General features: G+C 42.1%; 1 protein-coding gene across 1 annotated transcript in view; it reads right to left on the reverse strand.

The window, feature by feature from the left end:
- The window catches only part of LARGE1 (LARGE xylosyl- and glucuronyltransferase 1), a 580,120-nt gene that overhangs the window by 391,155 nt on the left and 165,201 nt on the right, over positions 1-23,764 (reverse strand). The window contains exon 3 of the mRNA XM_089680649.1: positions 3,813-4,003. Coding sequence (XP_089536775.1) covers positions 3,813-3,918 — 106 coding nt within the window. The 5' untranslated portion in view covers positions 3,919-4,003. The remainder of the gene's footprint in view (positions 1-3,812; positions 4,004-23,764) is intronic.

Below are 23,764 nucleotides of genomic sequence, written 5' to 3' on the forward strand. Positions count from 1 at the left end.
ATGAAATAATCCTTTTTTTCCATGACCTCTGACCTCAGCTAATGGAAGATAGGATTGTACAGGTCATCTGATTGCAGAATATGTCATTTCTTTCGTATTAATGAGTCAGGGCTTCAACTGGCTCCCTCTGGCGCTGACTGTGTCCTCAAGTCCATTTTTAACTGCCAAGCTATGTATGCTCAAGCAGAAAGGACTGGTTAACCAATTCAGCTCTCATACCTATATACCACTTATGAACCAAAGCAATTTTTACATTTCTTTTTTAATTTTTCATTTTCTTTTACTGCAAAATGAAAACAATAATGAACAAAACAAATAAAAAGAAAAATAAGATTAATGATTAGAAAAATAGAAATAAACAACAAAATCAGCAGGAAAGGAATAGCTAAGGGGAAAGAGGGCAAGAAGCAAAGCATTAGGGTAAACCAATAATTAATATGGAGTAACATAGGAGCATATTTAAAAAAAATGTAAAACAACAAAAGATTTTTTACGTATTACATTGCTTTGACTGATATCATATGCAGACTGAAACTGGCCTCTTTGATCAATGAAACAGAGTAGATACAAAAGTAACACTGTTACTAAGTATCACTCTATCTCCAGTCTGGACAAAGTTTACAAACACTGTCAGACTGTTCATTATTTCACAGCAGCAGCTACTACAGCTGCTGTATTTACACTGCAAATCCTGGCTGTCATTATAACAGTTGGGAATTTCCAGCAAATGTAGGGAGAGGAGTGGCAGCAGGGAGTTGGCCAGGGTGTACTACACATGCCCTCTATAATTCTGTGTATCTCCAGCCAAAACCTTTTTTTTAAAAACATTTTAGATGTAGCAATGGAGTGTTACAATCTCTGTTGAGTTTTTATTTCTGTGTCGCCTTTGAAGAGGTTCATTTTCTCAATTTGCTCTTCTGATCATTGTAACCGAGAGAGAAAGTGATAGGAAATAGGAAATTACAGCTGTCACATAAACAGGAGGTGAGGGAAACTCTTCCACTGGTGACACCTAGTTGGGTGACAACCAGGGTGTATTTAACAAAAGGCAAACAAGGCATTTGCCTAGGGCGGCATTTTTTGGAGGGGCAGCACTGCCCCTTGGAAGGAGGGATGGAAGAAGGGACACAGGCATCTGAGAGATGCTGTGGGTTTCATGATGGTGCACAGCCCGACTCTCATTCCTGGGGATGTCCGGAGCTGTGAAGGTGAGTGTCTCTCTCTCTCGCCATGGGGATGGTGTGGGGGGCAGTGGTAATGGAAGGCTCGGGTGGAGGGCAGGGGTGCTCTTGGTCAATGTCAGGCTCTTTCTGCAGTGGTGGGGGGGAAATTTTTGTGTTGCCTAGGGCAGCACAGAACCTACATACACCACTGGTGACAACTAAGAGAACATTTACCCTCATTTGACAGAGATTCCCTTCACCTTCAGGACAGAAAGTGATGGTATACCTCCCTAATAGGGCACTAAGGCCTCATGCACACTGGAACGTTTTTCAGCTAGCGGCAGAAAAACGCTAAACATGGCAAAAAGTAATGTAAACGCAGTACCGCGTTAAGTACTTAGATGTTTATTCATTTCATTAGCCAGAGTACTGGCCATTGAAATGAATAAAAGCCCAAGCACTAAATGCAGTTAGTGCTTAGGGATAATTTATTTATTTATTTCAGGTACTTATATAGCGCCGTCAATTTACGCAGCGCTTTACATATACATTGTACATTCACATCAGTCCCTAACCCTCAAGAGGTGTACAATCTAAGGTCCCTAACTTACATTCATACACACACATATTAGGGCCAATTTAGACAGGATCCAATGAACCTACCAGCATGTCTTTGGAGTGTGGGAGGAAACCGGAGTACCCGGAGGAAACCCACGCAGGCACAGGGAGAACATGCAAACTCCAGGCAGGTGTAGCCCTGGCTGGGATTCAAACCAGCGACCCTAGTACTGCCAGGCAGAAGTGCTAACCACTTACCCACTGTGCCGCCCTTTAGATGCATTTACACGTTTTTGCAGCATCTTGTGTTTTTTCGGCAAAAAAAGTTCCTCTTCTGAACGTGATTCTTCTGTGTTCAGGAGAGGGATGTTTCACTGGCCTTAAACTCTGCTGCTGGTAAACTCTGATAAAAGCGTATGTGTGCATGAACACATAGACTTTTATCGAGTTGAGTTCAGGGGCTTTGGCAGAAAAAAATGCCAAAAGCTCTTGAACTCACGTTCATAATCAGCAGTGTGCATGAGGCATCACAGTAAAAGAAAATCACAGACCTAACGAAAACTAAAGAATACGTTTTTGACTACAGATACACTTTAACTATGAAAAAAAGAGATTGACTTGGACTGGCTACCCAAGCAGATTAAAATTTTACGTATAAAAAAGAGGGTTCACTGCCACTACTACCCTTTATTATACTAGAAAACTAGTGCCACACTATAACATTTTCTACAGGTTTACTGTCAGCTGACATCCACCTTACAATAAAAAAATGGTAGGTTCCATTGATCTTCTAAAATCTATTAAAGCAGAGTTATAGCCCAAACTTTATTTTTTCAGTTTGGGGATTCTTTTACTTTCACTTTTAATGATCATGGTAAACAGGACAAATAGGGTGAATCTCCCTAACAGGGACACAGACAGCACTAAAAACCTACCAGGTGTTTTAATCTATCTCCACTTTATCCAAAACTAAAAAAAAAAAAAGTTTTGCCTTTAGTTGCACTTTAAACTTCCTTTAGGATAGCCTGACATCAAAGATTAAGGGATATGTGCAGTCATTACCAAAATTTACCTCCAAGCCCCCCACTCCTACACCATGTCCAATATATTTTTTTTTCCTTTTACCTTTTTCTGTAGCAAAAAACAACTTTTATTTCTCCATGTGACATCACCACCAGGCCTGTAAAATTCTTGCAGGAGCAGCTGCTGGGAGGTCAGTGCCTACTAATGTAGGTACAACCACAGAACTATATCTCCCAAGAGCCCTTTCCCTCCACACACAGTATGCAGGCAGGCTCTTGCAAATCAAAGTAGCAGCCAGGGGCAGACTGACCATTTGGAGACTCGGGCACTGCCCGAGGGCCCGGGGTCAGTAGGGGGCAACATGAGATGCCCCGGTACCTTTTTCATAGGCTTTTTTGAGTTTGGGCAAGGACACAGGGGCCCCATGATGCCCTATTGCCCGGGGGCCCCATGAGTTGTCAGTCCACCCCTGGTAGCAGCATTGTGTAGATAGCAAAGAAATCAATATACGCATGCAGAGTGTCACTAAGTCTAAATTCACATTTGTTTGATGCGTTTCTGCATTGCATTTTGCGGTGCATTTTGTGTTTTGCACTTGTGTTTTGGCTGCATTTTTGATACGTTTTTGCATTTTTGCTTTTCATTTTTTTTTTTATTCTTCTTGTTGCTAGGCAGATTTTAAATGCAAAACGCAGCAAAAACACAATACATGCTTTTCTGCGGTGTTCCCATTGAAGTTCAAAAAAGTCCCTGACCATTTCCAAAAAAACTCACTGGGTGAAAATGCAGAGATGTGAACCTGTCCCATAGGAAATCATGTTAAATGGACTGTACTGTGTTTCTGCAAAACACAAAATGCTGCAGAAAACGCTTAGGTGTGAACCTAGGGTAAGAGGGGAGGCAGATAGGCAGAATTTTGTAGTCCAGCAGGTGGCCCAAACAGGTAGTTAGAAATCCAATGTATATCTGACAGTGATTTTTTCTGTACTTACAGCATTTGTAAAGGGATAAAACATAGGGAATGTGCTTTTATTTTTGCCTAGACATTCACTTTGATTTGCTACTCACCGCCAAAGTTTCCCGTGAATAAGTAAATCCAGGTAATGGCTGGAACAAAAAGGAGAGTGAGAGAGGCAGCCAGGAACTTTCTTCTCCCCCTGCAGAATCCCAGCATTCTCTCAGAATTGGGCTATCCCAAAACCTCAGGGTGGTTCCTATGCCGGAAGCATCGCCCCTTGTTATGCCAGCATGTTAAACTCCTGTAGGAGAGAGGTAAAACACTGTTAGCCTGGGGGCAAAAGGTGACCTTGCAGTATGATCACATACAAAAATAATCAGGAGATCATTCAAACATGATACCAGATCACTTCCTACCAGAGTTACTGATGACAACATTTTTCAACAAATATGCCATTTTCTAGGCATAAACTGCATTATCGAGCTATCAATTTTTTTACGTGGAAGTTTAAGGCAAAAACCTACTACCATCCCATTCGAAGACTATTCTATCTATCCATATAAAGAAAAATCTTTATACTTACTTATTCTGAAGCTGCTTCAGTCTGGTCCCATGATCAGCTGTCAGCAGCGGCTTCAGTGTAGAAGAGAGACAGCCGACAACGGATACCCCATAGTAAGCCTATCGGTGATGACATTGCCCAGGCATTTGTAGCTGTTGTCGGCAATCTCTCCAATACACAGTAGCCGCCGCTGGAGAGATCATGTGACCGGACCGGAGCTTTAGGATAGGTAAATATACAGATCTGTTCTTTACAGGGTTAGATAGAATAGGCTTGGAATGGGGGTGGGAGTAGGTTTGGCTTTAAATTCACTTTATTAAGTGTTATTTTTATTGCTATCATACCGTATTCATACAATCAACCATTAAGATCTTACAGACATTGACCTTGTCTCTTAGAGGTCTAGTTATAAATGTTTTCACGCGAAATTCACATATTTTTTACTAATTGGAGTCAATCAGCAAAATGTGTGAATTCTGGGTGAAAATTGTGAACCCTGTGCAAAAAATTTAATATTTCATTTGCTCCCTTTTGGTCTGCTAAATTAATGATTGAAATTGATTTCTTATACTGTATATCCGTTTGACAAGTGTAAAAAACACCTGTTGATTCCGACGGATACCTTGTGAGCTGATAGCTTCCTGTTATCTCTCCATGTGCTGAACACTTATCAGTTACATATCCTCAGCTCTCATAGACTAAACACATACCCCAAACCCCTCCAACCCCAAGAATAGAGCAGTGGAGATAGGTATTCTGTTGTCTCGTCCAGGGGTGGCAACAAGTCTCCTTCATACATACAGTACAGAGAAATAAAAAAACAAAACAGAGGGTGCATTAGCCTAGCATTAGACTAGCGCAATATACTTAAAACATATATTCTATTGTTAAAAAGGTGGTAAGTGTTGTACTCACAAACCAACAAATGCATCAAGGCTTGTCATAATACCACAAAATCCTCAAAACCCGATACATCACGTCTCATCTCATACCAGGACAATAAAGATCCAGTTGTTTAATGTGTTTCAAGGGGCTTCCCTCTTCTTCAGAGCCAAAGAAACTGTGCTTTGTATCAGCACTTAAATAACCAAATGGTATGACAGCTATTGGTTGACCTTCATCCAACACCTGTCATACCATTTGGTTATCTAAGTGCTGACACAAAGCACAGTTTTTTGGCTCTGAAGAAGAGGGAAGCCCCTCGAAACATGTTAGCCAGCTGGATCTTTATTATCTTGGTATAAGATGAGACGTGGTGTATTGGGGATCCGAGGATTTTGTTGTATTATGACAAGCCTTGATACATCTGTTGGTTTGGGAGTACAATGCTTAGCACGATTTTACCAATAAAATACATTTTTTAGTGATAATGCTAGGCTGGGGCACCCTCTGTCTTGTTTTTCTATTTCAGTGTATCCATACTTCCACAGTCTTGAGAGGGCAGCAAGGCACAGCAGGTCTATAATAGCCTGGATGGGAATTTAGAACACTGCTAACTCTGGGGTCCACTCTTAAAGCGGAGCTCCACCCAAATGGGGAAGTGCCCCTTTAAGGACTTCTCCCCCGCTTCCCATTAAGGATTGGCACCTTTGGGGGGCGTGGGGGAGCGGGTAACCAAATTTGACAGGTACCCGCTCCCACTTCTGGTCCGATCGCCTAGGCGGTGTCCTCCCTCCCTTCCTCCCTGTAGTCTTTTGGGACATGTGACAGGTCCCAGAAGACTACAGGACCATTCACAAAGCGCAGCGCTTCTCGCACATGCACAGTGGGTACCCGGCTGTGAAGCCGCAAGCAGTCACAGCAGGGTGCCCACACTGAAGATGCCAGCCTCCTGGAATACAGGATGGCAGGTGAAACAGACTGTGGGGGACACACTGCAGGATCGTGGGACAGGTAAGTGGCTGTTTTTTAAAAGTCAGCAGCTACAGTTTTTGTAGCTGCTGACTTTTATTTTTTGACAGGGTGAGTGGAACTCTGCTTTAGGTACAGGAGGTTTGCATTTGTTGTTGGTGTATACAGTACAACCAGTAAGCGTTGTCATCCAAGAACAGGAAGTGTGTTTCTGTCAAAATGACCAGGTGAAAATAAAGGAAGAACACATTTGAAAAAAAAGAAAACGAATGCAGCCACTATACATAGGAACTGGCAAGCTTCCATACATTACATTTTTGCTTTTGGATTTAGATATGCTTTAAGAACACCTACCAACCCTTCAAGGAGTACAGACACAGTTTTTAGCTCTTCAAAGATCTTTTCAGCATGGACAATTGCTCCTGTTACCATGAGCCTCTGTTCGGGTAAATGGAGGGCACCATGGAGTAGGCTCTTTAGAGAAAAATGGGCTATTTGGACTCCAAGATTAAAATTGAGTACTGCCTAGCAGTAGACACATGGCAGCACTTACAAATTAAGTTAAAAAGTTCTCTAAAAGTAAATCTTCAATGGGTACCACTGAAAATAAGGTACCAGGTAAGGTAATCTCCTAATAGGGACATCTTTCCCACTGACAATTGTCTAAGTGGAGATTTACTTCACTCTGGAGAGATCTGCTCTCACTTCCTGTTGTGTCTACAGGACAGGACATAAATGTAAAACTCTTGAACGGGATACTGATGGCAAAAAAAAAATTGACAGGGGTTGTAACCATTTCTTCCAAAATGAAAAATATAGTTTGGGCTACTATTTTACTTTACATGATGTCCTGATTTCTATCACCAGATGCAGCCCAGTAAACAGTGGAGTAGCCCCTATTGCTGCAACAGGCATGGGGTTATAGGGACCACATACCAGGCAGGTTTCCATCATTCAAAGATCCCTTTTCTTTTTTCATCCCCTACATTTCTCTCATGACAGTTTCTTTCCACCAGCCATCATTTATTTTTCTTCGAACAAAAGAATATAAACCCTTACAAGCATTTTTGTAACCAAAAGGAGATATAAAACTAATTAGAGCACATTGAAGGCCATGCCTCGAATAGCTTTTTTGTAGCAACCAGACAAAGGAAATCCAGGCACTGCGCATGCTGCTCAAATTGGCATTAAGTAGTGACATTGCTAGCTGCAAGAATTTCTCAAAAATAATTTAGAGGATGGATAATATATTCTGAGAATAATTGCCTCTATGAAGATATCTCGATGCTCCGCGCTGGGCAAAGCGCTCAGTCCTGCTCCAAATTATCCAGCTAAAACATGCGCTAATGATTAGACTATTTCCCCTACAGACACCGAAATAAAGTTCTCTAATAGGAAAGCTTCAACGGATAACCCCAAAAACAAGACTTTTATTAGCTCCAAGGAGTTCTCAACTTTGATCAGTTGTTAAAAGTTGTCAAGACGTAGGATGATGTTAACCTGGCTGCCCTACTCCTCTGGCTAAGTGGATATGCAGCAATGAGCCTCATGTGTCTCATCTATCGGAAAGTACTAGTATAACCTATCTCTTCTGCAATTCTAGTGCTAGCATGCGCTCTGATTAAAGGAAATGTCTTTGAACATATTTTCTTTCTTTATATAAATGTATAGCCACATTTTTCTTTTTGTTTTGGATTGAGAGATAGAGGTTCAAACCCCTATCAGTAATTTTTTGATAGCTTTCATGAATAAGAATCCACGTATACGTTTATTAAGAGAAAATCTCTTTTGGTGAACTCTAGAAAGGGAAGTTGATTCTGATTAGACTGCCACTTTCTGGGTCCACATTTATTGTTTCATATTGTACAGGCTCAGTCTATATTTATATGTGTATTGGTCCCCTTTTTTGTGTGAGATCCTTTTTTTAAACATTGCTCTATGTGAGCTAAATAAAGAGTGTAATTTATTATTTTCTTTCAGATCACACTCTAGTTAAATTTTTGTATTTTAAAATTCCTTGTAGTATTTAAAGTTTGATGTCAATAGGAACCAGGAAGAGTTCAATATTAAAATATTAACCAAATCTAAAACGCTCTGACAATTTTTGCTTGTCCTTATTTACTTTAATTTTTAAAGTGTCACTAAACTCACATCATAAAAAAAAAACCTATCAATAAATGATGTATTACAGTACATGCTGTTCATACTCACTCAGTCACTATGATATTTGTTTTCTGCATTCTGCAAATAACCTGGTTGATTCTGCTGCTCTCTATCTCCAGCTTCTGTTCATGTCCCCAATTCAGCTAGGGATCTGGCAGCTCTAGAGGCAACTCTGTACATGCTCAGTTTTCAGTGATTGTCTATGCTGAGCATTTCCTCCCTATCACATTTGAGCAGCCCATGTGACTATAGAGTCACACATGTGGGCATATACACAGTGGTAAATGACAGCCCATATGCGCACTAACCAGCTAAACATAATGGGGGTGGGATATTACATGTAGATTATTGGAGGAATCACCTTCCTCTTATTCCAAGACACAAGATGGAAGGGTGTGACACAGCCTGTGACTGGCAGGCATCTGCCCACACCATGTCATTTCCACAAAATAATAAAGATTTTAGTTAAAATATATATTTGTATGCCAATTTATAAGAGTTTATTATTTATTTATTTTTACTCTGTATCCCAAAGGCTTCTTTTTTTTTTTTGAACATGTGACCAGTAGCAGAGGACTACAAGCTCCTCTTGCCACTGTTGCCCTGCAGACAGGCTGGGAAGTAGCTAGGTTATATGACAGCTGTATATCGATTAGGAAAAAGGTACTTAGATGTGTTTTGTTTTTATTAAAATAATTCCAGTGCCATCATTCATATACAGAAAGATAAGGGACTATGTAAATTAAACGGTGTGTGTTTAGTATCCCTTTAACGTAGCCACCCCCCATCTTCATTCTCACCTAGGAGAGAATGATGTGTTCCCACTCCCAAGGCCTCTTGGAACACCAATATCATATAGTCTTGGAGGCTGCAGAAGTAGAACACAGAATGGCCAATGCATGAACCCTGGAGAGGCAGCTGACCAAGGAAGACCAAGACGGCAGCACAGGAAACCTTAACAGCAGGTCACAGCAGGACAATGCTGGGCCCACTTGGCAGGTAAGTATGTGAATTGAGCATAGGCTAACTCAACAGTAAGGAGGCTTAAAAAAGAATGGGAGTCAGTCAGTGACTGATATAAATGTAAAATAAACTGCCAAAATTTTCTGAATGAATCAATAAAGGACATCCCCAGACATATCCAAACTCTCATATTTTATATCTTCTTAGTGGTTAAAATGACCATTACTAAAGCATGGAAATCTTCTGTAGTCAACATAGCCACAATGAAGAACAAAATTTCTCAGATAATATTGCTTGAGAAGTTGGATAGCATCCTTCAGGACAAACAAACCAGATTTGAAAAGATCTAGAGCCCCTGGTTCTGTTATCTGCCACCACCAATATCACCATGGAGTCGGGGAGGGGTGCCAGAACCTCATCTTCCTCTTCTTTTTCCTTTCTTTTTCTATGTAACAACTGGTTCTCCATTTGATGATGTGGGCTACACCACAGTATAATATGCTGACCACTGATTAGTGGCGCTATATGCTCCGAGTTTGTAATGTAAGAACATTAAATGGAAGTCAACAGCTTCTATTTTGCCAAGTCATCTAGAAACATTATCTGGTCTGAATGTTGCATATACTGTATATGTTCTGATATATATAAGACTTAATGTGATTTACTGCTTTCTTACTGCCCTCTGATCCACATTAATGTTTATACTTTTGTAAAGAACGGGAGGAGGAACTGAAGTTCCTCTTCAAATAAGATAAAAATTAAATATTGTTACGTGAACTGTATATGTGTATATCAAGGCTCTACTTACCTTCTATGTCAAACAAAAATACCCGTGTTGTGAGTGAAAAATAATCCACAAATGCCCACAGGTAACAGCACTACCTCTCCTAATACTTAGTGTAGTATACACTATAATATCAAACCAAGGTGTAACATAAACTATAATATAAAAATAACAATTAAAGAAAGTCCACAAGTTAGTGTGCTTAGTGACATTTCCAATTTATATACAATAGTACTTCAAACAAAAGGAACTCCAAAGTGTTTCTTCTCCAAGAAAGACAAACCACCTCTCCAGATAGAATTTAATCTTCTGACACAAAAGTTCTTTCAATACTGACAGTTGAGACACGCCTTAACTACCCAAGCCCACACATATAAACTAGAAGAAAATAAAAACCCACATTTTACAGTTACTCGAGCAAACTGATTCTAATAAAGGGCTCTTTTCCAAACTATACGGGACCATGATGGTGGAGATACATACATGCATCTATATTCCAGCTAGATGGGGATGGGAGGAAGATATAGGCCCATTAACAGAAGAACTACGGGAGCCAGCCTTACAATCTTTGGTATCTTTGTCACAGACGCAGAGACTTACCCAACTTTTTATTCTTCATAGGGTTTATCACACCCTGGTTAAATTACATACAGTAGATCCTAGAGACACAGATCTGTGTACAAGATGTGACAGAGGTCCAGCAGACTTTATTCAGATGATCTGGAGGTGCCCAAAACTCCAAAGATATTGGCAAGATATTGTTTCTCTTATATCCTCTATTTACCAGGTTAACTTAACAATAGAACCTAAAATATGTCTTCTTAACATGCTTGATGAGTTTGAGCTGGTACCTCCTGTCACCAGATTGCTTTGAATGGATAGTGCAAAAATGGATGTTGCCCAGCCCTCCCTCAGTAACAGAGTGGAGAAATCAAGTTAAAAACGTAATCTCCAAAGAAAAACTGATATTTCAACGTAGAAACTGTGTTAGAAATTTCGAAGCTATATGAAACCCCTGGTTGGCAACAACCAGTTTGGCTCCATTCCATATGATCGCAGATAGTCTGTTTTCTCTACAACAGTGAGGGGAGTTCTATATTGTAACAGCTGAAATTTGCACATATGTAGATAGACATATGCAGCTTGACATTAGTGGAAGAGATAACAGACATAGGCCAACTTATGCTGGTTTAGCAGTTTTAGTGTTTTAAGATATGTTCATACGGTGTATATTTTTGATTGGAAAGTTACTATATATTTTATATACAATGCCAAGAGAATGGTAGGAATACTGATGATTGTTTTTGGAAATGATATTGTGACACTGCCCATATACCTATGGACTGGGACATATATCTTAGTTACTGATTGCTGCTTTGTCACTGTATGACCAATGTTATTTGATTTGTTTGTCACGCAGAACTTGTGCATTTGTTTGTTTAAAAACAAAATGCAAAAAAAAAACCTAATAAAAAAGATCTGATTAAATAAAAAAAAGAAAGACAGACCACATAGATTTCATACCGAACGCACCAGATGTTTTTGACTCCTTGTGTTGGCAAGGGAGTAAAAAACAGCATATGCATACAGATACAAGGTATCACTGCCTCCGTATACCCCACAAATCTTCCTCCAGCTCTTGGGGTAAAGGCACAGTCTCCCCTATAGGTAGCTCAGAGTGTGTCCTCCATACGTAGGTAATAAGGAAGAGAAGGAATCCCACAGAGTGAAAAGTACCATTTTTATTTTATTAAAAAGTAAAGTATATTGCACTTACATAGGTAAAAACAATGTTAGACTTGTAAAACCAAATATATGCCCTCAAAGATGGCCGCCGCACATTTCCAGATGTGACGTCAGCCAGAAGTGGTGGAGAGCGGGCCTCGTGTCCCCCAAGGCAGTGGAGAGCGGGCCTCGTGTCCCCCAAGGCAGTGGAGAGTGGGCCTCGTGTCCCCCAAAGCAGTGGAGAGCGGGCCTCATGTCCCCCAAGGCGGTGGAGAGCGAGCCTCGTGTCCCCCACGGCGGTGGAGAGCCGGCCTCGTGTCCCCCATGGCGGTGGAGAGCAGGCCTCAAGTCCCCCGCGGAGGTGGAGAGGGTGTCTTCTCTCAGCGTAGTAGAGCGGACCTCTCCTGCATATGTCCCTTCAGTGGCGCTGCCACTGTAATTGTGGTTCTGTGGAAACCGGAAGTTGTAAACCAGAACTCGGCTTGACAATGAGGCTTGGAGCGCATGTGCAGTCGCTCCATGCTTCTTCATCTGTGCTCGCCGCTTGCAGCCGCTCGCCACAGAGGAATTTCTCCTCGCATTTGGCGAGCGAGTGAGCAGCTTTTTCAAGCCCTGCTATAATGTATATTAAAGTGTTACTAAACCCACAACAGTGAAATCAGTCTGTATATGCAGTAAAGCATGATTGTTATACTCACTGTTGGACCTAAGGGGCTAATACTCTGCATTGTGTAAAAAGGCCATTTGATCCTGTCTTCTCTGCTCCTCCTCTTAATCAAATGTTCATGTCTTATCTCCTGTTAAGACAGACTGAATCCATAGCCATTCTGCACTTGTTCAGTTTAGCGGGAAAGCAGTTAAAATCACATTCTTTTTTTATAAACAAACCCCTAAAGCCTCTTCGACATGGGGCCATCCAGCTGCAGTGTGTCCCTGAACCCACAAGACCATAATACCACTACCACTTGGTACAGTGTTCAGTCCTGTCCAGCTGCAGTCTGCCACAGACTTTGACAGGCTGCAACGGGGCTGGATGCTGCACCTTGTCCCTCCATGCACACTAAGATGCAAAGAAGGATGCACTGCAGCAGGACAGCTCCATGTGCAAGGGGCCTAAATGATTAATTCCTTTTCATATAATATACAGTACACACCAGTGGTGCACCGAAATGAAAATTCTGGACTAAAACCGAAAATCCAGGATGTACTTGGACGAAAACCAAAACTGAAATGGATAGTTTTTTTAAAAAAAATATATCTTTTTTATATATAATTGTAATATATTTTACTTTTTAATTATTCTCATGAATTGAAATGAATATGAATTTTAAAAATACAATCCAGGAATGTAAAATAACTTTTATTTAAAGTAACACACAAAAACTGGACAGAAAACTATATTATATTTATAAAATTAAAAAACTTAAAGAGAGGCATTTTTGCATTGAAGTCAATAGGGGGCATTTTTGCATTGAAGTCAATGGAACGTGATTTTGCATTGAAGTCAATGGGTCACGATTTTGCATTTAATTCAATAGGAGGTGTTTTTGCATTGAAATCAATGGGATGTGATTTTGCATTGAAGTCAATGGGTTGAGATTTCGCATTGAAGTCAGTGGGACACATTTTTGCATTGAAGTCAATGGGCCGCGATTTTGCATTGAATTCGACGGGCCGCAATTTTGCATTGAAGTCAATGAGTTGCGATCGTGCATTGAAGTCAATAGGGGACGTTTTAGCATTGAAGTCAATGGGACACAATTTTGCATTGAAGTCAATAGGACACAATTTTGCACTGAAGAAGGTGATTTTGCATTGAAGTAAATGGGATGCGATTTTGCATTGAAGTCAATAGGGGTCGTTTTATTTGCATTGAAGTCAATAGGGGGCGTTTTTGCATTGAAGTCAATGGGATGCGATTTTGCACTAAAGTCTATGGGACACAATTTTTCATTGAAGTCAATGGGACACAATTTTGCATTAAAGTCAATTATTATCGGCACCTTTTTTTTCCATCGGCAAAACACCAATAACCCTATTTTTTGGCCCATAATTTTCATTGGCCGATATATCGGTGCATCACTAATACACATTCTAAAAAACGCCAGGCAAATAGGATAATTTAGTTCAGTTAAATAACGATTGAACAAATAGTATCATTTTAAAAGCCCAAGTACAGGAAATATCTGTGTATATTATCTCTCTATAAAGCTTTCATTTTCAAGAGAAGCTTTTGAGAGATGCCATCACTTCATGAGGTCAGAGTAGCGCGTACTGCCTTGACCTGATGAAGAGTGCATCTCATGAAATGATCTGCTAAAGAAAATTACTGTTATTGCAGACAAAAAACACACCATGTACACTACTGCAGCTGTATAACTCCCAGGTGTCCCTGATTTAAAAGGATTTTTTCTTTTAGAACCAAATCCCCTTTTTGGCCCTTTTTTTACATCTATTAAAAAAAACCATACTATTTAACTACCTAAAGTGCTTTACTACTCTAAAAAAAAACTAAACAAAAAGCAAACCAAACAACTACCGGTACCTAAAGTTCTATTCTACACTACACTTTTTGTTCAACCTTCAAATAATGCATGTGTTATATTGAAATGCATTAAAGGAAAGTAGAAGTGGAAACAAAGCACTTGTTGGTTTATAGCAGATCAGTACACGCATATCAACACCAGGCTCTTGTATACTGATGTCCAGCCGCGGCTCACCCACCCACTACGAATAATTCCAACAGCCACACTTTCAATTATAAACCTACGTTGTACACCCATCAAAGTCAGCAGTCACCGGAAACATCAGACACGCTATTCTGTAGATGTTTGTGCTACAGACTCCCGATCCTCTGTTCTCCAGGTCTTCACCAGTAACAACGGCAACTGTTTTATCTCCTCCAAGTTCTCGGACCACTCCTGAGATCCACTCCGGCGCAGACAGAAAGGATTACAACGTCACTCACCAAAGCCCTTCCATCTCCCCCCGGTATATCAGACAAGAACTTGATACACAGCCAGGTTGTTTAAAACAAAAATAAAACCAGCATAGCATATCTCCAGTTTGTTTAACCACTTGCCCTCCTGAGGATTTATCCCCCCCCCCTCCCCTTCCTGACCAGACCATTTTTCGTGATACGGCGTTGCGTTACTCTGACTGCCGATTGCACAGTCATACAACACTGCACCCAAATGAAATTTTTGTCCTTTTTTTCCCACAAATGGAGCTTTCTTTCGGTTGTATTTGATCGCCTGTGCGGTTTTTATTTTTTGCGCTATAAGCAAAAAAATACTGACAATTTTAAGAAAAAAACATTATTTTTGACTTTTTGCTATTAAACATGTCCAGTAAAAATAAAATTTAAAAAATCAGGCCTGCCTGTTGAAAGAGAACGCCTGGACTCATCTCGTCCTGCACATGCTCAGAAACGCGTCGCATTTTGATGACATCAGACGCCACATGTGCTGATCCCGGACATCTTGGAGACTCTGCCAAGCTCCACCATCCATGCTGCATATACACGGTACCATCTGCTGGCAGACACCTTGGAGATTCCACCAGGCTTACCATCCATGTTGCACACGCACAGCACCACCTGCTGACGGACTCAATCGATCTCCTCTCTGGATCAGACACACATCATCTGGCTACAGACAACCTCCTCGATCCCCTACAGTCCGGCTTCCGTCCCCTACATTCCACCGAAACCGCCTTACTCAAACTCTCCAACAACCTTCTAACCGCCAAAGCTAATGGCCACTACTCAGTGCTCCTACTCCTTGACTTCTCCGCAGCCTTCGACACTGTCGACCACCCCCTCCTCCTCAAAAAACTACACTCCCTCGGCCTTCAAGACTCTGCTCTCTCCTGGCTCTCATCCTACCTGTCACAACTCTCTTTCAGCGTTACCTACAATGCTACCACCTCCCCCTCACTCCCCCTCTCGGTTCTCGGTTGGGGTCCCTCAAGGCTCTGTCCTCGGGCCCCTTCTTTTCTCCATCTACACCTCCTCCCTTGGCCAAGTCATACACTCTCACGGCTTCAACTATCACCTCTATGCCGATGACACACAAATCTATCTCTCAACCCCCTCAGTCTCCACCCGAATCACAAACCTACTGAATGACATATCAGACTGGATGTCGCTTCACTTCCTTAAACTGAACCTCTCCAAAAGCGAGCTCCTAGTCTTCCCCCCAGCCTGCACACCACCCCCTACTGACTTCTCAATCACGTCCAACAATACCACTATCAGGCCCGCCCCGCAGGCCAGAGTACTTGGTGTCATTCTGGACTCCAACCTATCCTTCCAGCCCCAAGTCCAATCTTTAACAAACTCGTGGAGACTCCACCTCCGCAACATCACCAAAATCCGCGCGTTCCTAACCCCAGAAACCACTAAACAGCTCATCCACTCCCTCATCATATCACGACTCGATTACTGCAACTCCCTTCTCACTAGCCTACCTCGCCGCGGGCTATCCCTGCTTCGGCCAACTCATTCATCTTACCAACCGCTCCGTTTCCGCCACCCCCCTCTGCCAATCCCTCCACTGGCTTCCGATTGCACAACGGATCAAATTCAAAATCCTAACACTGACGTACAAAGCTGTCCACCATACTGCCCCGTACTACATCACTGACCTAATATCCAAGTACCGCCCAGCACACACACTCCGCTCCTCACAAGACCTCCTTCTCTCTAGTTCCCTGTTCTCCTCCTCCCATGCCCGCCTCCAGGATTTCTCCAGGGTGTCTCCCATCCTCTGGAACCCCCTACCCCAACCCATCAGACTATCACCTACTCTCCTCTCCTTTAGGCGCACCCTGAAAACCCACCTCTTCAGGGAAGTCTACCCCACCCCCTGCTAATTTCAGACCTCCTCCACTCTTCCTACCACTCCATCCCCCACAGCTATCTCCTCCTGTACCACTATCCCCTCCCTCCTAGATTGTAAGCTCGAAAGAGCAGGGCCGTCGAACCCCCCTTGTATCGCATTGTATTGTTATTGTACTGTCTCATGTATTGTCTCCCATTGTAATGTACAGCGCTGAGCGAACTATTGGCGCTTTATAAATACTGTATAATAATAATAAAACAGACGTCTCACCCTCTTACCCATGAGCCTGTTTTTAAATTCTAAGATGTGAGTTACTATTTATCTTTTTATTAAATACCTTCACAGTGCAGACTTAGAGGCTCTGTGTTTCTTTGTTTTCCCTTCTGCAGAATTATGCTTCGCTCCTGCGCAGCTTGTCCTTAGTGCCTACTGGACTACCTTCACCCCTGCCCATTTGGAACTCATCAAACATACATGGACTGCCGTACCATGCGCCTGTTATCCCTTTTGTAAGGAATAATGCTCCACTGTTTGTATCAGGGATTTTTTTTCAGCGGGACCGCGGGGGGGGGGGGGGGCACAATTCCGGCACCTCCAGCACTGAATGCATGTTATGGCAAGGGATGGTGAGGTGTGCTGGAGTGTCTATTGTTGCTGAGAGGTCAATTGGTGCTGGATGGGATCTACTGTTGATGTAGGGGTCTATGGTTGTTGGCTGCTGGAGGGTCTATTGATGCTGGCTGCTGGGAGATCTATTATTGCAGGGAGGGTCTATTGTTGTTGTGGTGAATCTATTGCTACTGGTGGGGGTATTTTATTGCGGGGGAGTCTATTGTTGCTGAATGGGTCTTTTGATTCTGGGGGGATGTATTGTTGAAAGTGGGGTGTCTTGTTGCTGGCTGCAGGGAATCAATTTTACAGCTAATCATTAATAACATTTCATACAAATTGCCAAAAAATGATACTTGGTTCTGTATTCTTTAAAAGAGGCCTCATTGGGAGGTAGACACGGGTAGAGCCAAGGGATGGTGTTTGGTGGTGGTAGGGGGTGGAGATAAGGGGCGGCTCATAAAGGAAAGTTTCTGCACCTATTCTCCGAGAAAAAAGCCCTGGTTTGTATCATTGGAAGAATAAAGGCCCATCTATGATGTCAGTTGGAGGAATTGTGCCCTGAAGGCAAGATAAGGCAAGCCAAGGGCCACCAGGATGCAGTTTGGAGACCACTGGACTAGAAGAACAGGTTTAGGACGAGCTTGCAGAATGTTACAACACGTGCATAGCCGTTTAACCTACCAATATGTCACACGTCTTTGGCATGTGGGAAGAAACTCACACAAGCACATGAAGAACATGCAGACTCCATACAGTTAGCGTAAAGGCCTAAATTCAAAGCAAGGATCCCAGTGCTGCAAGGCATAAGTGCTAACCACTAATCCATTGTGCTGTTCCTTTGCCCACATACTTTGAGCTTAAGTCCCCTATCACACAGGGCGGAATCCATTTTGCTAAACAGGGGATCTGTCCGCTGATACCCTGCTGAGCAGTGCAGCTCTGCTCTACGGGTGGTGGAATGTAAACGGACCAGTTGACCATTTACAGTCGACTGCCCTTACGTAGGGGAATGGATCCCCTCCTGTTTGCTTTAAGCAGATTGGAGGTAGGCAGGTGTAAAACGAACACAAATCTGAAAACATCTGCCACTTTAAAGATGTGAATGGAGGGTCTGATAGGCTCCTCCTGAAAAATGGACAGGGGGACTCAATTAGACCGATCATGTGAAAGTGGCCAAATGGTGTCCCTGTTCCTCTGTGTTATCTCAGAAAGTTTTAAGGTATGCAAATGTTTTATTACAAGCACACTACTATGCTTAAAACCACCTTGCACAATCCTGGTGTCATATTTTATAACCAATCCAACAATCTCTAAGCGGGTAAACTGCAAATAATGCAGTGACTTTCAAAACAGCTGTGACATGCATATAATTCTTTGCCAGCAGTTATACAGTTACAAGGACCGGGCTGGCAGCATGATGGGTTGGTATTCTAAAGCTTCATTGGGCACATGATCGTGGTGCCAAGAAATGACTGTACAGCAAACACCATTAGCTGTCAAGTCAGAGAAAATCACATTCGTCCTGATCACACGAAGCTAAATTCCCGCCAATTTGTCCTGATTTGTGAATGCTTTTAAGCTGCCTGTCACACCTCATCAGTGCACACACCAGATAAGATCCCAATTTGCCGAGTTTATTAGCATGCCTTGAGAAGAGAGGTCACCCCAATTATTTATGACACCCCCTCTCGCAACGCGCCACGCACACGTCTGCTGTCAAACCTAATAAAATGGCAGACGGCAAGGCACAAGCAGGCCAGGGATGAAAGCTGCAGCAATTTGCCTATTTACTCCCAAGCCAGCAGGCAGCTGAAAGATAGCAACGGCTGAAAAATGACACTTTTCGTAGGGTTCTACGTTCTAGCCAAGCCGATCCAGCCAAGAAGAAGAGATGGCACAAGCCGGATCCAGAAGTCAACATTATGGCGGTAGATCACTACGAAGGCAAAACATCAACAAAGTTTTTAAAGTTGAACTCTAGGAAAGCTGCTGAATACACTGAAGAAATACATATATGGGAGATATTTTACCTACAAAAGGATTTTTTTCTGTCAATCCTGAATATTCTACTGTACAGGTTGGCAGATGAGTTGTAGGCCTGCATGAGTTCTGGAATTCCAGGTCCCCTTTCATTTCCTCTGCAGTCTACCTTTGGTTCGGAACAGCATCTTTAGTTACGTATTCTTGTAATATTTTCTAATATTATTGTCATCTGTATCTGCCATTACTTTTATTAACTGTTATACTTATAAGAATTTGTGTGATCTCTCTTTGCACATATCGAAAGCAACCCCAAAAAACATAAACTATCATGTGACAGTGATAAAATAGGAATAGGAACCCACTTTGGAACCTTGGAGACACTGCCACTCAACCACTTGTTTCAACAAACATCTTCCAATAAGATTATATGTGCATTCAACATACAAAATGATCATAAGAATAGGTAGCATAAGAAAAATAACATGTATCTATGACATGGCATAGGGGAACCAAGCCCTATGGTAAGCCGTGCGTAGACTTGGGTTATTTGTAAGAAGTGTATGCACACTGCGGTACAAATGTTGCAGAGGCTGGATGAGCTTGCAAATCCATGCCGCAGAGTACTAGGAAGTCAGAATGACTGGAAGGATAATCAGTAATTTATCAAAAAGTTTACAAAAAAAAAAAAACATAAAGAGAACTAATACATTACAAAAATTAGGGAAGCTTTACTGTTTCACTGTTTTTTCTTTTCTTTTTTAGATTTACAAGTCATCAATCAGTTTGATCCAAGTTTTGAAATTCTAATACACCCTAATTGCTGAAAGTTGCTATTTAAAAAAAAAAAAAAAAATTCTTACTGCCCTGATAAGGAAGAGTAGCACTTACCCCTAATGAGCCGGTGGCATTTTTGGGCTCACCTACCCTTATACTGGCCATACACTTTACAAAATTCACTAATTGGATGGCCCTATCAGACACCTCCTGACTGACATTTCCCTATTGAAAAACTGAAGGAGCTGGATGAAAAACTGTCAGCCAAAAAGACCATGCATTAGGAGATTTGTCCATCTGCACTGTATAGGCCCGGCAGATTGAACAAAAAAAATATCAGTGCATGCCCAGTTTCAGTTTTGGTGCACAGCAGCAACCGAATAACTGACATTCACTCTTTTTTTGCAAATTTTTTTGCTCATTGTCAAGGGGAGATAGGGTGAGTGAAGGACATCCAAAAGTAGTAACAAATGATTCCCTCCACTCCAGAGGACTTCTACAGCCCCCCTCACAGGCTAGTGGTATGATTTTAGGCCAAGTCTTCAATTGGGTGCCTTTAGCTGCTACTGCCAATGGGTTGAGCAAACCTTTCCATAAAGTGCTCCCCTTTAATAGCCACCTTCCTGTCTTCCAGATTCTGGCATAGACCCATTTTTGGTCCTTGGTACTTGAATCTGGAATAGTTTCCTTCCCAAACAGTACATCTGGAAAGCAAAAAGGCTACTTCTTCAGCTACCTCCTACCCTGGTAGTGGACCTGGGAGGCTATGGCAGCCTATGAGTCAGCAGGTTAAACTAATAAAAAACTGACCCAATTAACCCATACTCATAATCAAAATGGATAAGGGAATCCTGTATTGTAACATTCCCCACCAGCAGAATACACTGACCAGTGTTGCTATAGTATGCAGCGCTGATTGGGGAAAATATCTCAGGGCGGTTGTATAGAAGTTGACTGGTAGATAGAAGCTAATATACTTAAGGATAGCATTAATATACTACTTCTTTTTTAAGTCATGTACATCATTATGGGTGGCAACCTGCTCATATTCCCATTCACCCTGGACACAGGGAGCCATTACAGCATATACTTCCTTTGGTGAGAAAGCTTGTTGCCACCAGTGCCAGAAGAGAAATGGTAAGTTGTATCAGGTTCTGCGGCATACCAAACCTTCAGCTTTTTTAAATTATTATCATACGGGATTTATATAGCGCCAACAGTTCATGAGGAGCTTTACAACGTGAGGGAAAACAGTACAGTTACAATACAATTCAATGCAGGAGGAATGAGAGGGCCCTGCTCCTTAGAGCTTACAATCTAAAAGGGAGGGTCAAGTGATACAAAAGATAACAACTGTGGGGGATGAGCTGATGGAGAAAGTGGAGATACAGTTGTTAGGTGGAGGCAGGATAGGTTTCTCTGAAGAGAAAAGTTTTCAGGGATCACTTAAAAAGAGTAGGAGACAGTCGGAACAGATTGGGATAGAGAATTCCACAGGATGGGAGAAGCTCGGGAGAAGTCCCAGAGGAGAACATGGGAGGAGGTGACAAGGGAACTAGAGAGCAGGAGGTCTTGGGAGGAATGAAGAGATCCCTGGACTTGGGTTGAGCAAGTCAAAAGGTTTGGTTTCGGAAGACAGCAGATCTGTGGCACAGTGAAAGAAGAGGTAAATATTTACTACTTTCTTTGTAGGAAAAAAATGTTTTCATTTGCAGTTTCATTTTAGCGACCAAGCCACTTTAAGCAGCAAAAAACATAGTAATAAACACAAGAGGGATAGTATATAATTTCATGCCGTCACCAGTGAAACAAATTAGGTCACCTTCGGACACTGTGCCAAATGCAGGGGACCTTTGGGCATCTTCATATTGATATTGCAGGCAGTGACCATCAAAGCAGAGCCGTTTTCATAAAAGGGCATCAAAGGGCATTTGCCCTGGGCTCAATAGGATAGGGATCATCAAGAGAATTGCAAATAATATAACCTTCACTGGAGGGCTCAATTTCCTCATGTACTAGAAAGCTATAAGAGTATCAGCTACGAATGAACTTATATAAAAAAAATGAAACCTGCAGACTTACCTAAAATGGATCTTTCAGTAACTACAAGTCTGCATGAATACATTCCTGATGTTACAATATAAATCTGCAGTATCACCTTTCAAAAAAGCTTTATCATTATAAAGCCATTCAGGGATGCTGATAGAAACCAAGGGGCCCCATACAGTCAACCTGACAAGCCCCCCTTAAAAAAAAAACAGTTTACTATGCTTCAGGTATGAATGAACACAGTGAGTGATCAGTACTGATCACTCATTGTGTTCATTCAGGAAACAAAGGGGCTGGTAAATGTGACATACTTACCAGGCCTTTCCCCCACTCTCCGTCCTTAAGGATCCTATTGTGTGCTTGCAGCTTCCAGTGGAAAGGAGAGGAGGGAAGCTGGTAGCACTGTGGGGGTAAAGGGAGGATGATGGGTGTGGTGGGGGGCAATTGCTAGAACCGATCCCTTGTAGGGCTCTCTCTGCACCATCTGCCAGTAGGAGTGAGAGGAAAAGAAACCAGCTTTCAGCTGCTGCGGAGAGAGTCATACAGGGGATTGGTTCCAGTAATTGTACCCTACCATGCTGTTCACCCTCCCTGACCACATCCGATTCACTCAGCTGCCTAGGCCCCCTTGCTAGCCTGGGCCCTGTACAGGAGGACTGGTGGTACCCCCTTATCCACGGCCCTGAAGCCATTCTTTGGCTCAGTCATGTGACTTTGCTAGGCTGCCTAGGTTGAGATGTCATCATTCTGCAATTCCCCATTCCTCTTTCCCCCACTGGGCCTCGTGTACACCAGCGCTCTTCTAAACTATAAAACAGCTGCAAAAGTGCTCATAAGCAGTGTTTTTTCAAGCACGTTTAGGAGCCTCAAACGTTTGTACGTTTATTTATTTCATGAAATTATTCTGCCCATTAAAATGGAAAAAAAAACACTCAAGCGCTAAAAGCACCTAGTGGTAATGCGCATGTACACACGTTTAGGTGTATCAGCCATTTTTTATGCTCAAAAGCCCCTCTGCTGGTTTTCTTCTGCCTCTAAATTCCCGTCTCTAAACCTCTGTAAATGCCTATAGTTTGCACAATTAGGTTAACATCGAGGTGAGTTTAGAGGAAAAAAAAATGCTTAAATGCCTGTAAAACAGCATTTGTGAGCTCAAGTATGCAAGAGGCCTTAAAGTATATGTAAACCCTCACCTCATGAAACAACCCATTCATTTTAAAATAGCATTTTGAAAGCAAAAAAAAATGTGTGTGTAGGTATAAAAAAAATTATACTTACCCTTTTCACATACACTCTGTTCTCAGCAGCATAAGAGATGGGGGAGGAGAAACAGCAGCACAATGATCTTCCCAGTGAATGGCTATGCAGCTAGAGAACTGGCCATGCTGTGTTCTCATGCCTAGTGTGGTCAGTTTTTAATAAGAACGCAGAAACGAGGGACTGGCAGAAACATCAGGGATTTCACACATAAGAAAAAATACAAAGAGGTCAGAATACTTTTTCATACAAGTACATGGTACAGCAGGCACATATCAGACATATGAAAAGTTGGGTTAAAGTGATACTAAAGACATAATTAAAAAAAAAGAAAACAGATCATACTTACCAGCTCTTTGTAATGGTTTTGCACAAAGCAGCTCCAATCTTGCTCTTTTCAGGTCCCCCGTCAGCGCTCCTGGCCCCTCCCTTCTGTGGGGTGCCCCCATAGCAAGCAGCTTGCTATGGGGGCACCAGAACAGACGCTTTCCCGAG

This window comes from Staurois parvus, unplaced genomic scaffold (assembly GCF_062004578.1).
Source record: "Staurois parvus isolate SC_StPar_1 unplaced genomic scaffold, SC_StPar_1.0 ptg000249l, whole genome shotgun sequence".
NCBI classification, from domain to species: domain Eukaryota; kingdom Metazoa; phylum Chordata; class Amphibia; order Anura; family Ranidae; genus Staurois; species Staurois parvus.